Source organism: Oncorhynchus gorbuscha, linkage group LG14 (assembly GCF_021184085.1).
Source record: "Oncorhynchus gorbuscha isolate QuinsamMale2020 ecotype Even-year linkage group LG14, OgorEven_v1.0, whole genome shotgun sequence".
Lineage (NCBI taxonomy): Eukaryota > Metazoa > Chordata > Actinopteri > Salmoniformes > Salmonidae > Oncorhynchus > Oncorhynchus gorbuscha.
Genome location: NC_060186.1, coordinates 37,483,672 through 37,500,994, shown reverse-complemented (window position 1 = coordinate 37,500,994; position 17,323 = coordinate 37,483,672). Strand labels below are relative to the sequence as shown.

At 46.5% G+C, this 17,323-nt stretch overlaps 1 protein-coding gene across 2 annotated transcripts in view; it reads left to right on the top strand.

Annotated features, from left to right (window-relative positions):
- Positions 1–17,323, top strand: part of LOC123994885 (rho guanine nucleotide exchange factor TIAM2) — a 37,984-nt gene that overhangs the window by 19,409 nt on the left and 1,252 nt on the right. For both annotated transcript variants that reach the window (XM_046297956.1, XM_046297955.1), the window contains exons 7-24: positions 123–269; positions 2,450–2,512; positions 4,051–4,218; positions 4,745–4,849; positions 5,079–5,157; positions 5,397–5,486; positions 5,853–6,068; positions 7,154–7,257; positions 12,702–12,905; positions 13,439–13,507; positions 13,904–14,029; positions 14,839–14,947; positions 15,102–15,281; positions 15,604–15,722; positions 15,910–16,018; positions 16,151–16,209; positions 16,321–16,496; positions 16,621–17,323. The exon at positions 16,621–17,323 is cut by the window's right edge and continues 1,252 nt beyond it. In XM_046297956.1, the coding sequence (XP_046153912.1) occupies positions 123–269; positions 2,450–2,512; positions 4,051–4,218; positions 4,745–4,849; positions 5,079–5,157; positions 5,397–5,486; positions 5,853–6,068; positions 7,154–7,257; positions 12,702–12,905; positions 13,439–13,507; positions 13,904–14,029; positions 14,839–14,947; positions 15,102–15,281; positions 15,604–15,722; positions 15,910–16,018; positions 16,151–16,209; positions 16,321–16,496; positions 16,621–17,275 (2,778 nt within the window). In that variant the 3' untranslated portion in view covers positions 17,276–17,323. The remainder of the gene's footprint in view (positions 1–122; positions 270–2,449; positions 2,513–4,050; positions 4,219–4,744; positions 4,850–5,078; positions 5,158–5,396; positions 5,487–5,852; positions 6,069–7,153; positions 7,258–12,701; positions 12,906–13,438; positions 13,508–13,903; positions 14,030–14,838; positions 14,948–15,101; positions 15,282–15,603; positions 15,723–15,909; positions 16,019–16,150; positions 16,210–16,320; positions 16,497–16,620) is intronic.

The window sequence follows — 17,323 nt, the reverse complement described above, 5'->3', positions numbered from 1 at the left end:
TTATTGAATGCCATCTATGTTTACTATGATCAGAAAACATCAGCGTCCTCTCTGGTCAGATTTGTAATACAGAGATTTGTAATACTAACCACAGAAGGGATGTCTTCAATGTCTGTTCTCAGATCTGCACCCGTGACGAGGCGACCCTGCGGAGACGTTGCCGATCTTTTTCCAGAGGGGCTCGGAGTAAGAGAGGCCTCTTCTCCTCCCTCAAGGGCCTGGACAGCTTGACCAAACGCAGCAAGGAGAAGAGGGAGTCCGTGTCCCAGGTACTGTATAACCTCCCTAGAGCCTCCTTACATCCTTCCTACAACCTTCCCACAACTGCCCTACAACTGCCCTACAAACTCCCTATAACAACCGCCCTACAACCTTTCTGCAACCTCCATACAACCACCCTCCATACAACCACCCCCCTTAATTAGGTGAACTGCACCATCAACTGGGAAAAGATCTGTGCAGGTTCTCCCGTTTGCCTTTTGCCTGTTCTCCTTTTAAACAATCCTTTACAAGGGACCTCTTGGCTCCCAACCCAATGGCACGTTTCTGGAGCCCTTCTGTTTTAAACGGAGAGCATGTTTGATAAATCCATCAGAGAAAAAGAAGCGGGTTTTTTAAGCACTGTCTGACTCCTCACGAGCCGGGACCCATAAATTAAGCAGACGGAGGGAGTTGAACTTACTACATTTTCCAGCGGGAGGGAGTCACGAAACTATCCTTCCTGTACGTCGTTTGGGAACATTCCAAATAGAGGTGATGAGTGAGGCAGATGATTTGTTTTCCCCGGTCAGGGGCAGAGCTTGCAATCTGCACAAATTCTCATCAGTCATTGAAGTCAAGTCAGTCTCTCTAACAGTCCCAGCCCCTAGTCCCAGTTCTGTACCATCCACTGGCCCTGTCTTAGTCCCTACCCCAACCCCTGTCCCAGAGCTAGCCCCAGACCCAACCCCTATCCCAGCCCAAGCCCCACTCGCCCTGGCTCTGGCCCTGTCTCTGTTGATAAACAGTTCATAAACAGCACTCAGAGAGCAGTCTATTTTGGGATGTTGATAGGATCATTTATCCCTAGGACTTCAGCGAAGGACAAACCACACTGGGCCCCTCTGCTCTCCCGTCATTGTTTAGTTCTGTCCAGTGTGACATTGCATTAGGCAGACTGGCTGTATTGTATAATGGGATGGATAATAAGATAGACATGGTCAACACATGCTCTGTGTTGACATTCCGAAAGATACATCGCACAGTCGTAGTCACAGGCATGCCTGGCGTCTGTGTACTCACGTGGCATATCCATATGCTTAACGGCATACGTTGGTAACGCCCAGTGGTGTCTGGGTAATAACCGGATCCACCGCTGTAACACCACACATACACCATGCTTATACATATTATGTCTCATGTGAACCATCGCTGTCTAATACAATACACACATATACGATGACGGTCCATAGATCTCTGTACACAGGTCAAATGTTGTGCCCAAATACATGATTCCCTCCTTACTCACGGGGCGGACAGGGAGAGATTTCCGAGCAGTGAAGTTCTTTGTTATGAGCCTGAGTCAGAGAAAGTCTAATCTCCCTATAGAGAGGCCAGCTAGACCACTCAATGGAACCGAGATGGAACAGACATTACTGGAAGCCACATGTGGTTAATTGTTGCAAGCTGCAGCATGCCAGCAGCGACAAGCAGATGGTCTGTGTAAACCACCGCGCTGTCCACTAAACGTCCTACAACCCCACATTTACTGAAGGGACTCTACTCTTACCCCCTTCTCCCCCAGCCCAGCAATGTATTTTTATTGTAGGGTGATGGGGGGGGGTGTCACTTTAAGAGCCCTGTTACTGCTTCCAGAGAGCTGTGATGTCAAGGTGAGGAGTAAGTCAGTCAATCAGTGAGTGTTACTCAACCCCCTCTTCTGGAAACAGCAAAGGTAAGGGTGAAAAATGACTCAAATCATGCAACTATGCAGCACTCAAGCATTTTGTGTGCATTTTGAGTTGGTTGTTGTTAAGTTTCAGTAAGCTGTTGGCATTTGTTGACATAGGCATGACCCCTTGTCTCTGTGGTGGTCCTGCCTGCCACTGGTGGTGGGCTGAGGGCGGTGGTATTGGTAGCGGTATCTCTGCTGAGGGCAGACTGGTATCTGGGTGGAGAGGAGACAGTCTCCATCCCCGCCAGCCTGATGAGAGCCGTTCCATCTGCCTCACTGCCAGACCTGTAATTTCAGCATCACCAAACCCCTTATTTCTTCCCATGGATCCTCCAAGTCTTATTTCGGCCTCAATCTGGATCAGAATAGTATCAAAGCTTTTGGTTTTAGATAGATAGTTTTTAATTAAATGTATTACGTTATAAATATAGACTGAGTTAGTTCTTTTTAGTGTGCATTTTTCTCCTGAGTCACTGAGTAGGCTTAATGTGCATGTGCTTTTTTTCCATGTTCCAGGTTTTTGAAGGACAAAGTATTGGAGTGCCTGCTGGGCATATCACCAACCACTGCAGCTCAGAGGTACAGTAAGCACTTTGTCTGGATTTTTCCCCCAAAATGTTACCTCATAATTTCCTGCAACCAGTGGAAATATGGCTAATTTATCATAATTCACCAGGTAACTTGCATTAAAATATTCTATTCAATAATAACTTTAAGTTGTCATTGATACATTTGTCAGCAGGGTTGGGTAGTAACCGATTACATGTAATCTGATTACAAAAAAAATACCTTTAGTCAGTTGTTACCAGTGAAAATATTGTAATCAGATTACAGATACTTTTGAAAAACTAGATGATTACTTCTTGGATTACTTTTAAATTCAGAAAGGATGATTGCGAGAGACAAAAATACATTGTGACACCTTTCTGTTTTCTCAATGACATTCAACTCCGCATTGAAACAAGGCACAAGTTTCAGTTTGTTCCGCCTAAGCGAGTCTGACTACAAGTCAGAGACCAGTACGGCACACCAAATACGTTTGTGGGATCCTTTAAGTCCTCTTCTAATGTCTCTTAAGGGGGAAGTAATCCAAAATGAACTGAAAGTAATTAGGTAATGTTACTGAGTTTTGTTAATCTAAAAAGTTACGTTACTGATTACAATTTGACAGGTAACTAGTAACTGTAACAAATTATATTTAGAAAGTAACCTACCCAACCCTGTTTGTCATGCCTCGTCAAACTTTTCCTCTTTGTTGATGTCTCCTAAAACTGCCCCTAAATTTGCACTAGAACCAGGTGCTAGGGCGGGATGCATCCAAAATGGCACCCTATTCCCTATAGCGTGCACTACTTTTGAGGGCCCATAGTGACCAGAGCACTATATAGGGAATATATAGGGAATAGGGTGCCATTCGGTACGTACTCGAGGAGTATTGTAGTCGATCAATCTCAGCCTCAGACTAATCCTTTTATAGGGGAGAATGAGGGTGGGGGGATGGAGGTGGGGGTATTTCTATTCACACAGGGTCGGGGCTAGCACAGCTGTCTCAACAGCATGCTGATCTGATGACACTGCTCCATGCAAACAAGCAGGCGTGAGGCGGCTGAGTTTGAGGGTCCGGGGGCTGGGGAGGGTTAGGCCGACAGAGGGTCTTTATTCTCCCAGAATTCTATTGTCAACCGGTGTTAATCCCTCTGTACGGCCAGTGAATGGGGACACCTATCAGTGAATAGGGACACCTATCCGTGAATGGGAGACACCACCCGACCTCTCCTTTCACAGACCTGTTGCTATGTACTTTCACTTTCTTTCGACTTCAGTTCAATAGACCCGTACGTCAGCTGAGATTGGGGGTTTTGTGGTGTTTTAATTAAACATCTTTGACTGATAGATTTTTAACAGATGTAATGAAAGTTGTCGTTTTTTGTCATAGTGTATAAACATTTGCATCATTGGCGGCAGACGTCCCAGAAAACACAACTTTTCACAAACATTGCCGAGAGAGATGTTAAATTCTTGACATAATTATTTAACCTGTTTAATATAAGAACGTATTATCAGTTAAGAAACCGGAATAAATTATTAATAAATTATTCTCCATCTTTGTCTAACAGAGATTGGACACTCTTGCCAAAATGCAGTTGATAGCACCACCTGAAGGCAACCCTTGGTACAGCAGTTTGGAAACTCCCGTTTGTGTGAATATGCCTGACAGACAAAGCATTACTCTGCACATCAAACCCGATTTCCTCGTATCGGACTTGCTATCTTTGGCCTGTAAGGTAAGCATACTGCATCTATCGCCTAATTATTCATACATTTCAACACTCTCCTAACTCATAACTCCCATGTCAGCATTTTGCCGTGAATTCTCCAGTGACTGATAGGCAAAGAGGAAATGATAGGAGGAGATTGCTGTAGGGGTGGTACCGAACAGATACTAGTTTAATTGCTCTTGATACCTCAATAATTCATGCTTTCCCTCCGTAGAAAGTTCTCTCATGGCATCCTTTTAGCTGATCGGGAACAGGGTCAGTCGGGGTATAGCTAGTTACCGTAGCTGAAGGCACTCAAGATATCTGACACACTGAGGCTAAATGGCACCGTATTCCCTATATAGTGCACTACTTTTGACCAGAGGTCTAAGGGTCCTAGTCAGGCTTTGGTCAAAAGTAGTGCACTAAGTAGGGAATAAGGTGGCATTTGGGATGTAACCTCAGTGTCTCCTGGTAAAAAGTAGTGCACTACATAGGGAATAGGGAGACATTTGGGACGAACATGGACTTATCCTCTTGGATCTTGTTCTAGGAGCGGCACCTGGACCCGAGCCAGCACTGCCTGCGTGTGAGGAGGCTGGTGGGTCAGGACACGGAGACCTTCTCCCCAGCGCCCACAGACACACTACGAGACCTGGTGAGGCCCCGGCCGTATAGTAACTATGGGAAAACGCAGGATCCAATCACTGATACAAGCAATCATTCATTGATTTAGTCACTCATTGTATTATCTCTGAGTCGATGAGATTCAACCATAATCCACCCATGATTTGAATATAGTTTCAGTGATATCTGGCCTCTTTAGTAAGTACATTGAGGTATGTGCTGAGTACTTTTTCAATCTTCTATGTGCTTTTTCTGAACAGGTGTATGAAGAGCTTGAGGTCTTCCCACTCAATGTTTTCACCATACAACTGTCCCGCCCTGACACAGAAGTAGACTTTGGTGAGTAGGGATCATGTGTGTGTGTGTGTGTGTGTGTGTGTGTGTGTGTGTGTGTGTGTGTGTGTGTGTGTGTGTGTGTGTGTGTGTGTGTGTGTGTGTGTGTGTGTGTGTGTGTGTGTGTGTGTGTGTGTGTGTGTGTGTGTGTGTGTGTGTGTTTGCAGGAAAGAGCCCATTTACTCTTGGGTTGTGTTATTACAGTATAATATCATGTATTAACCTCTGATCTCTATCGCCTGTAGGCTTTGCTGTGACAGGCCATGTAGACGGAGCCAGGAAGAGCCATGTCTACTTGAGTGAGGTCAACCCAGGGGGACTGGCTTTCACTGAAGGTACCTCAACTCATCTTTCGAATACATTTGACATATCTACTTTGTATCAGAGACAGAAAAATACAGTATTGATACATTTTCCTTAAGAGTACATACAGTAGTGGTATGCCGGGACTGGACTAGTGGTAGTGTTGCCACACCCAGACCACACATTTCCCCCTGGAGAAAGCGGTTCAATCCCTTGTTCCGGCATCTCACTTTCTATGCTCTATCCATCCCATCTGTCTCCCCATCCCATACATTTCTATCTATAAAAACGTACAGAAAGACATGGAGTCCCATTCTAATATAGAAAGAGGCCATAGTGGTCAACACTTTGAGGAGATAACAGTCCGATTGGTTGATGTCTCCTTGTCCTTCCCTCAGGTCTGAGAGCGGGGGATGAGATCTTGGTTGTGAATGGGACCAGTGTGTCCCATCTGGACCTGGGGCTGATACACCTGATGTTCAACCACCAGATCCTCCACCTACTGCTCAGACGAGAGGAGCAAGTCCCTGGCGACCACACCTCCGTCTGGCCAGACTGTGACCCCTGGCAGCCAGGACCACCACCACCACCCAGCCACGGTGTCTGGCCTATAGGTAGAGACTACAACTTTTTATTTTCACCTTGTCTTGATACAGGCTACTTCCCAAAGGGCACACTCTTCCCTTTATAGTGCACTACTTTTGACTAGGGCCCATAGACCTCTGGTCAATTATAGTGCACTACATAGAGAATAAGATACCATCCCTTCCCACAGATACAATTCCTTAGACAAAAAAATATGTTGTGTTTTGGAAATTGCAGGTGTTGTTGAGTTACTACATTATTATTTATTTTTTTACCCTGTTCCTAACTTCGCATTACATTTGGTTTACTATCTGGAGGACAATGGTGTTTTCTCACCAGGTATATGTTTTATTTTTCCCCACTAGAGGGCCTCAGGCCAAAGTGTTTTCCAGCCTTTGTATCTTGAAGCACAGAGCCAGTGTGTCTGCCACATCATGTTGAGGGGAATGCCATCCTGCCCAGCCAATGCTGCAGGGTGTTTAGGCCTGGATGGAGACATTAAAATGCCTCATGTTGATTCAATTAAGAAAATGAGAAGAGAGCTGGCATATTTCACTGGGCGGCACAGCAAGGCTATTGTTTGGAATGGCCACATGCTATTTATAACACCATGGGAGGACAATCATCATTGTCTTGATTACATTACGCAATATTGATTTAATGATGTGTTTATGTGTGCAGTGTAAGGGTGTGTGCGTGTTTTTACTTTAAAAAGCATGATACTGTTATTCCTGTTGGTGTGATGCCAAGTAAGCTGTGCAAGACCCCGGGGAGAGGAGGAGTGCGGCATAATGAATTGCTCCTGCCTGCTGGGCTTGTAGTGAAGCCAGATCCATGCTGGTTGACACCAGTCAGGTGGACTTAACCAGTAAAACTGCCTCCAGTGGTCTAACCAGGAATTCTCTCTCAGCACCTGTAGGTGTGTGTGTGTGTGTGTGTGTGTGTGTGTGTGTGTGTGTGTGTGTGTGTGTGTGTGTGTGTGTGTGTGTGTGTGTGTGTGTGTGTGTGTGTGTGTGTGTGTGTGTGTGTGTGTGTGTGTGTGTGTGTGTGTGTGTGTGTGTGTGTGTGTGTGGTCCATCTATTTAATCATACTGGCCTGTCTGCTTCTCTCCAGATATGCCACCACCCCAGGAGCTTCCAGAGAGCTCCGTAGCTCCTCCCTTTGGGGAGGTGTCACAACAACCACGACCTGCTGATGAGATGGAGCAGCTCGGCCAGGTGAGATGGAGGGCTCTATTTTCGATTGGCATTAAGCCAGCGTAATTATTAAATGCTTGTTAGTAAATTCGACCGGCGCTCTGCCATTTTTAAACACATCCACTGGGATTGGTAATTTACCTGTCTTGTATGAACTCATTTGTGCTGAGGTGGAAGGGGTGGCAATATCTGAGGTGGAAGGGGTGGCAATATCTGAGGTGGAAGGGGTGGCAATATCTGAGGTGGAAGGGGTGGCAATATCTGAGGTGGAAGGGGTGGCAATATCTGAGGTGGAAGGGGTGGCAATATCTGAGGTGGAAGGGGTGGCAATATCTGAGGTGGAAGGGGTGGCAATATCTGAGGTGGAAGGGGTGCAATATCTGAGCAATATCTGAGGTGGAAGGGGTGGCAATATCTGAGGTGGAAGGGGTGGCAATATCTGAGGTGGAAGGGGTGGCAATATCTGAGGTGGAAGGGGTGGCAATATCTGAGGTGGAAGGGGTGGCAATATCTGTGGCAATATCTGAGGTGGAAGGGGTGGCAATATCTGAGGTGGAAGGGGTGGCAATATCTGAGGTGGAAGGGGTGGCAATATCTGAGGTGGAAGGGGTGGCAATATCTGAGGTGGAAGGGGTGGCAATATCTGAGGTGGAAGGGGTGGCAATATCTGAGGTGGAAGGGGTGGCAATATCTGAGGTGGAAGGGGTGGCAATATCTGGAAGGGGTGGAGGTGGAAGGGGTGGAATCTGAGGTGGAAGGGTGGCAATATCTGAGGTGGAAGGGGGTGGCAATATCTGAGGTGGAAGGGGTGGCAATATCTGAGGTGGATATCTGAGGTGGAAGGGGTGGCAATATCTGAGGTGGAAGGGGTGGCAATATCTGAGGTGGAAGGGGTGGCAATATCTGAGGTGGAAGGGGTGGCAATATCTGAGGTGGAAGGGGTGGCAATATCTGAGGTGGAAGGGGTGGCAATATCTGAGGTGGAAGGGGTGGCAATATCTGAGGTGGAAGGTGGAAGGGGTGGCAATATCTGAGGTGGAAGGGGTGGCAATATCTGAGGTGGAAGGGGTGGCAATATCTGAGGTGGAAGGGGTGGCAATATCTGAGGTGGAAGGGGTGGCAATATCTGAGGTGTGTCCTTAAAAACATGCGCCAAAAGTGCCAATTTCAGGCAGTGCTGGTGGGGATATTTAAGACTAACCGAAAGCTGGTTTTAGCGGTAACGTGATTGGTTATGACATGGATTTTGACAGCAGAAGCGCAGCCTATCCAGCCGTGATATACAGTGCCTACAAATGTAGGATCTACATTTGAGCCAGTTTGCTACTACAGAAAAACAAGGAATGTGAATTATTACATTTACTTGTAGGGGTTGATACATTTTTCGTTAGTGCAAATCAAGTCTGACATTTTAAAGTGGAAATTACAAACTTTAGAAGCCTTTTTAAACCTTGAATAGACTACGAGTTATTATTTCCTGCTGTGCAGGAACATTTTCAACAACAAATGAGTGCTCAAATTGAGATCCTACGTCTGTATATGTGTATGGGACAAGAGAGATGTGCTTTTTGTGCCCGTAAAACTTGTATGGTTGTTTTTTCCCATGTCGCAAAAACCAAGCAAAGCCTCCCCTCCTCTCAATGAAGTTTTGACCCCCCCCCCCCCACCCAAGTCGGCTAGTCAAGACTAGTATCGATAAAGGGTTTGGAGAGTACATCCCCTTTTGTTCTGTATATTATTTTAGCCAGCTCCTGTCATTATTTGGGATGTGCTTAAAACCCCTCATGTCCATATGCCCATCATGGAATGAGAGATGAGCTGTTACTGGTGACCCTATTTAGAGAAATGTAAGTTATTTTCATGTAACAATATTTTTTGATGAAAAAACAAAACCTTAGTTGGCTACCCTGACCCTACTATAGCGAATGCTGGTTCAACAGCAATGCGTCTTATCCTGGCCAGGCATTGGCCAAGTAGCCTATCAATAAAAGGTTCCTTAATGGTCTACTCGTGAGGCTTTTGCCATCATGCTTTTGCGTGAACAATTCACATAGGCCTACCTGCAGGGAATACTCCATTCGGCTGGTAACCATCCCCCATTTCCAAAGAGCGCCTCTTGTCTGGTTACCAAAGACTCACTCCACCAAACATATTCAAATTATTCAAACATATCAAAGGTAGGCCTAGGCTACATCTTTCTTATTGAGAACGTGCAATACAATTTACGGGAGCCTAGGATTTTTTATTTGAGGAGAGGTGCGATGATGTGGCCAATTTCAACACTCCAAACATATTGAGCAAACACGGATGTTTTTTTTTTATACTGCTATTAGGCTACTAGTTACTGCAGCCTCTGCTATTTAATAAACTGTAGTACCAATCCATAATGGACTATGATGAGAATAGTCTGTACCCCGAGCCGAATTGGATTTGATTACAACTGTAAAAGCCTGTCAATAACCTACGAAACTTGAGACAATGGCATGCAGTATTAAGCCATGAAACGCGTTGATTGGCCAGTGAGTGGCCAAGCCCTCATCACACCTCCAATGTATTTATTCATCTAAACCCAGCCCTTTCACACCACTGCCAGCTACTGCACTCATAATTACCTCTGTGAAAATAGCCAAAAAGATTTCTGGCACATATTTCTGGCACCTGAGGTGCTACCGCCAGAGATTTACCAATGCGTTAGGTTTGTGAAAATAGAGCCTGGAGAGTGTGTGTGGGTCGCGTATAGAGATTTGTTCGATGTCATCGCAGCATGCAGCGAAATACTTTCTAGCTCCAACAGTGCAGTAATATCTATCCATGTGTGTGTGTCAGTGGAGGTTTAAGAGCAGTGAGTGGTGTGTTTGATCCCATGCCGTGTGTTGGTGATCAGGGGTTACTCTGTGGTGATCAGGGGTTACTCTGTGGAGATCAGGGGTTACTCTGTGGTGATCAGGGGTTACTCTGTGGTGAGCAGGACATCTGCTAAGATGAGATGAGGTGCCAGGAGAGTACTGTCTCAGGTTCAAGCCCAGGTCATACACACCTGCAATGCCATGGCATTGACAACAACACCATCACACAATATCAACAACTATTGGAAGTATGAAGGGACTCTTCTGGTAGAACAATGGCCTGAGTGAGAAGAGTCCCTCACTTCAGGAATTCATTCACATCAAATGACACTGCCTTGGGGTGTCGACGAATGGTGGGGCGATTCAACATGTAGGATCATTGCGTAATGGACAGAAAATGTTGGCCGATGTTGTGTGGTCAGAGGCGATAGAATGGCCACCCGCTGCACATTACTGACATTTATATTGGTCTGTCATGTCCTTTAGATTTGAAGGCAGTTGCTTCAAAGACACTATCCTCTATTACTCTAAGTAAATAAATCCCTTTCTCTGCTTTCACTTGAAATCCACTCGCCCAAATGTCTTTCCCAGCCAGCTAACGCCTCCCTCCCTGCCTCCTCCAAGGCTCCTAAAGCCCATAGACACTTCAAGCCTTGTCAGCACACATGACCCTGAGTAGACTGCTAATCCAATCCAGGCTTACCGCCTAAGCGTGTGTGACAGAGAGAGAGAGAGACACAGTGACAGTGAGAGAGAGAGAGAGAGAGAGAGAGAGAGAGAGAGAGAGAGAGAGAGAGAGAGAGAGAGAGAGTGTAGTACGACACACTGCAGGCTTACTCCTTAAGTGTGTGTGACAGAGAGTGACATAAATAAAGAGAGAGAGAGAGAGATAGAGAGAGACGGTAAAGAGAGGGAGAGAGAAGTTAGAGAGAGAGGGAGAGTATGGGAATTTCCAGGGATTAATGGCTACCAGCAGAGGTCAGAACGCCCAGCCTCGCATGTAGCATGTTGTTTTTATCCAGCTCCACCAACAACAGCCAGAGGTTCACCCCGGGAAAGCAGCCCCGGGTGGCCCTGTCGACCAGGGCTATGTGCTGGGTAATGCCCCAGGAGGATGAGGGTGAGGTGGAAGTGGAGGTGGGGGATTTCATCCCTGGGACTTTCACCCTGTCATCTCTCAGGCAGTCCCTGAAGGACAGGCTGGCCGGGATGCTGGATGAGGTGGCCTCCTGCGTAGCCTGCGAGCAGGCAGCCGACGGGATCACCCTGCTGGTAGTACTGTAGCTAGTGTACTGTGGTGTCTCTCTGTATCGTAGTTATTGTTGTACGGTACTCTCTCTGTGTTTGAGATGCACTGCACTGATGATGCATGGGTGCCGTAACTAGTGTCACGTTGTTTTGCTTTGATGTTGTTGCCTAGAAACAAGGGCTTTTTTGAACGCAGTGTTTTTACTGTAGAGATCTTATTGTAAGTATAAGATACACAGGCTACACGCTCATGTGAGACACACGGAGAGCAAATGTTACGGGAAGTAATAAAGCCCATGAACGTTAACGCTTAGAATCTTTTTCCCCATTCTCTGTCCGACCTTGCTTCTAGTTCAGAGGGTATTTTAAAGCTGGATTGCAGCGCAGCACAATAGTCCTAACCAAGGCAATTTATTAGTTTGTCAGCACTTTATTATAGCCTGACAGGAGACGTTGTGATGACAAAATGAACAAAGCCATGGCGGGGGATCCTATCTGTTTAATCTGCTATTGAGGGTTGCCTCGGCCCGTGCGTGTGTTCAACCGCTGATTGATTCCAACTTTCTTCGAGAGGGTGAAAGTGTATGTGATGTGAAATGCTTGTTCATAAACTTAACACCAGATTATTCGTGTGGTACCTCACTGTTAGGCGCTCTCTCTCATGTCTTATGGAAAATTGTTGACAAAATAAGTATTTTCTAATTGAATCGAATTGATTCATTTTGGCTGAATCATTATGGTAATAACACAAATATCTAATACTCCTAGATGATGTGTGCATCGCAAATGACACCCTATTCCCAATAGTGTGCACACATTTTGACCAGAGCCCTATGGCTTAAACCTGGGATGCACCTCAAATGGCACTCCATTCCATTTATAGTGTGCTGGTCAAACGTAGTGCATTATATAGGGAATAGGTTGCCATTTGTAGACCCTGACCCTCTGCACTCTTTGCCTCTCCATAAATACAGAGGGAGTGGTTTGACACCCTCTTATACTACACAAGGGGTTGATGATTTAAACTGACTGATTATTAAAGGGGAATTTAATTCAAAAAAGGATATTTTGGTGTTTTTTTCATTGGTCCACTATTGATTTCAGTCCCAAAATATTTTGCATGTCAGTAGTCAACTTGTCAAGATATTGGACTTTTAAGAAGAAAAGTGTCTCCATCCACATCATCATGATGATGCAACGTGTCATAGGATGCAAAAAATATTGTGATATTCCCCTTTAAGATTAGGTGCTTATTACAGTAGATTCCGAGCTGATTTGTAATCGTCACACCCCTGTGTAAATGGCAGTCATTTGATATTCAGAGCTGAAATGAGAATATCTCCTAATTCATCTCTCTTCTGTTTCCTTCAGAATGTGGAGACGGTGTGCTCGCTGTACCAGACCTTCCCAGAGGGCCGTGGGGCGGTGGTGGTCGAGGGCCAGAGAAACCCCTATTCCATGGAGCCCCTCGGGCCACAGGTCCAGAAGCCCCCCTGCCCCAGACACATGTCTATCTCTGAGAGGCTCTGTAAGGTCATACAGGAACTGGTAGACACAGAGAAGTCCTACGTCAAGGTACATATTTATGCCATATTTATGTTTTTTTTGTCATATTTCATAATGTAAATTGTAAATTGTACTTGTAATTCAGCGTGTTGCTGTCATTTGTACAATTATTTGTTAAATCATTTAAAATACATTATCATCGTCAAAGCGTCTCAGAGTAGGAGTGCTGATCTCGGATCAGTTTTGCATTTGAAATGGTAATGAATGGACAGAGTGGATCTGATTTTATATCAGCAATCGTGCTCTGAGACACTTTATGAATACGGGTCATGATCACTCACATTCTGCTGCCTCATCTAAGAGAGTGCTGGAATGTCCTCTCCGGGGATGTCAAATTGATGGTCTCTCTTTATTAATGGCAATGAATGGTCACTTGAGTGCCTCTGTATTAAGGATCTCTCGTAGCATTTAGTGTAATGTATGCTTACCACCTGCTACTCTAACGGCCACGTGTCAGGCTGAGGAGGATGATGATTTGGTGTAATAGTGATCATAGTGATGATGTCACAGTCTAATGACGTTTCCCCCTGTCTGTCCCTTAGGACCTGGGCTGTCTGTTTGACATTTACCTGACCCCTCTACAGAGCGAGACCTTCCTCAGCCATGACGAGGTAGAGCACGACGGGGGCACTATGGAAAGACATACGTGTAGATGTCTAAATGTATTTTGACATGTCTAACCATGTTAAACACAATAACATTTCATTATGGCTCGTTAGTAAGCTGTATGTTCGTGTGACTGACCAGGGTTGGAACCGGGGTCTCTGGGAATAAAAAGTGGTCAGATCTCAGACAATGCTAACCATCACATGAGCGTGGTTCCCAACCACCTCCGCTACATCCGCTACATTGGCTGTAAACCTCTTCCCGTCTTCTATCCTGTACTTTTTGGGCATTTGAATTTGCTATTCACCGTAGATTTTGTTTTTATATAAGTGCCAAAAAAGGGTTTCTAAAAATAAAGAAATGGGTCGTTTCTAACTGCTGTTCTCTCCGCCCTCCACTAGATGGAGTCTCTGTTTGGCAGTCTGCCTGAGATGCTGGACTTCCAGAGAGTGTTCCTACACACCCTGGAGGAGCGCATCGCCTCCTCTCCCAACTTCAGCTCTCTGGAGACCCCGGAACAGTTCAAGGTAGAGTCCCCATGAGTTTGGGGTTGCGTGCCAAATGGCACATTATTCCATTTACACAGTGTATAAAACATTAAGAACACCTTCCTAATATTCAGTTGCACCCTCGCATTTTGCCCTCAGAACAGCCTCCATTCGTTGGCGCATGGACTCTACAAGGTGTCGAAAGCGTTCAACACGAATGCTGGCCCATGTTGACTCCAATGCTTCCCACAGTTGGGTAGTAAAGTTGGCTGGATGTCCAACTTACTACCCAAGTTGGCTGGATGTCCTTTGGGTGGTGGACCATTCTTGACACACACAGGAAACTGTTGAACCTGAAGAAAAAGCAGCGTTGCAGTTCTTGTGCCTACTACCATACCCCGTTCAAACGCACTTAAATATTTTGTCTTACCCATTCACCCTCTGAATGGCATGCATACGCAATCCATGTCTCAAATTGTCTCAAAGGCTTGAAAATCCTTCTTTAACCTGTCTCCTCCCCTTCATCTACACTGATTGAAGTGGATTTAACACGTGACATCAATAAGGAATCATAGCTTTCACCTGTATTCACCTGGTCAGTCTGTCATGGATAGAGCTGGTGTTCCTAATGTTTTGTATGCTCACGGCTGTGGTCAAAAAGTAGTGTCCTTTATAGGGAATAGGGTTTAATTTGGGATGCGGCCTCGAGGTCTAGTGGAAAATCTTCAAGCTTTATCAACAGGATGTTACTTAACCTACTGACTGCAGTGTTAGTCAGCGGTAGGTCTATTTGATGTTCACAGGAAAAGAATAGCAAGCATTCTCTCTTTCTCTCTCTCTGCATCCAGAAACTTCTTTTCTCGCTGGGCGGCTCCTTCCTCTACTATGCCGACCACTTCAAGCTCTACAGCGGCTTCTGTGCCAACCACATCAAAGTCCAGAAGGTTCTGGAACGAGGTAAGGGTGATGCCTACCTTATGTACAGTAGACCTGCTCAGTTAATCCCTGCTCAGTTAATCATTAAATGCCATCTGAAAAGCCAGTGCAAAAGGCAGCCAATCAATGCCTGAATCAAAGCCTGCTCATCAAAGTCCTCATTTCCTGTTTACAGCAAAGACGGACCGGGCTTTCAAGGAGTTCCTGGAAGCAAGGAACCCCACCAAGCAGCACTCTTCCACCCTGGAGTCGTACCTCATTAAGCCAGTCCAGAGGGTGCTCAAGTACCCCCTGCTGCTCCGAGAGCTGGTCTCCCTCACTGACCCCGAAAGCGAGGAGCACAGCCACCTCACAGGTAGGACTACAAATGTCATGGCTTATGTGTGAGCCCGCATAGACACACACACACACACACACACACACACACACACACACACACACACACACACACACACACACACACACACACACACACACACACACACACACACACACACACACACACACACACACACACACACACACACACACACACACACACACACACACACACACACACACACACACACAAACCATAAGACCCAGAGACAGCAGCCTTTCCAGGTTTGTCTGATGTGTTAGGGGTGAGCTCTCTTGACGTGCACCTCTCTGTGTGTCTACCTGTCTCCATCCATCAGAGGCCCTGAGAGCCATGGAGAAGGTGGCCAGCCACATCAACGAGATGCAGAAGATCTACGAGGACTACGGCACTGTTTTTGACCAACTGGTGGCAGAGCAGAGTGGCCCTGAGAAAGAGGTACAGTACAGTAATCACCACCACACATAACTGGCAAAGGAAATAACAATAATATGAATATTTGATTCTGTCCTTTCAAATGATTGTATGAACGATATGAATGTACTCATTGTAGAGTGAGTTCATTGGAGGAAACCCCTCCACCACCAGCCTCCCAGACTAAGTGTCCTCCTCTCTCTTCTCCAAGGTGACAGAGATCTCCATGGGGGAGTTCCTCATCCACTCCTCTTTAAAGTGGCTCAACCCTCTCCCCTCCCTGTGTCGCATGAGGAAAGACCCTGAACTGACAGTGTTCGGTGAGTGGGGCTTTTTCCAATGACGAGTTGAAATCCGAATGACTTGACAGGATGATGTCAATATTTTCATCTTTATTACAACAATCCAGAACTGTCGGACTCAAATCGAGTTGCTCCTGCCTCTGTCCTCAGTTTTCAAGAGAGCAGTGATCCTGGTGTACCGTGAGAGCAGCAAGATGAGGAAGAGGATGGTGAGTCTCACTGTGCTCAAACGCACGTCTTCCGATAGCTTTACGTTATTACAATGGATATCACACAAGTTCTGAAGCGTGTGTACATTTAGGTTTCTTTGTATGCTACAGACCACGTCACGCTCTGACCTGGACCCCTTCAAGTTCCGCTGGCTCATCCCCGTGTCGGCAGTGCAGGTCCGCCCGGGGAACACAGCAGGAGCAGAAAACCCTTGTGTCTGGGAGCTGGTCCACACCAAGTCTCAGGTGGAGGGGAGACCAGAGACTGTATTCCAGCTCTGCAGCAGGTGAGAGATTACATGAAAATGACAGCGATAATGGATGTTTTATCAATCATGAGAACTAAAAATATATACACATTTGAATTAACATGGCCTAGTTGACTTGATCTCATATATGCGTCTTTTCCAGTGGTTTGGAGAATAAGGCCAGTGTGGTGAAAGCGCTTCGCTCCCTTCGAGACTGCACCCGGAGGCCTCTCCTACCAGAGAGGGGTTCTAGAGAGCACCTAGGCTCCCTCCGCAGGACCCAGCCTGCACCTGTCAGAGACGGCTCAAGGAGGAGAAGACAACAGTGCCAATCAGAGGCCGGGAAGACTGCAGGCCACCAGCACCACTCAGACGACAGCAGTGTGTCCAGCGGTGGCCCCTACCCTGGTCCAGAAGAAACCCACATGGAGCCCCAGCTCCCCAGCCGCTCCTCCACGGGCCTCCCCAGCCTGGAAGGCACCACACTGGGCAAGAGGGCCTGGCTGTGCTCCCTGACCAGCACCCTGGAAGCCCAGCTCCAGAGACTCAACATCACAGAAGAGGCCGGGCCGAGGAGCACGGAGACCCAGCAGGAGCACCTCATACAGGGGGTCCCACAGCCCCACCCTGCTGTTCAGAAGAGGGTGAGCAGTCTGCAGGGGGGCCAGAGGACGCAGAATAATGATTCCCAGGGTGTGGACTTCAACGCCCTACTAGGGAGGGACTTCAGTGTGCAGAGCCTGAACTCTGTGGTCAACGAGGACTGCTTCTACGATACGGTCATGGGAATTCAGAAGGCTGCCATTCCAACGCTATAGTGGCCTAGGGGAAACTTCACCCCAGAGAGCTGATGAACACCTGCCTAG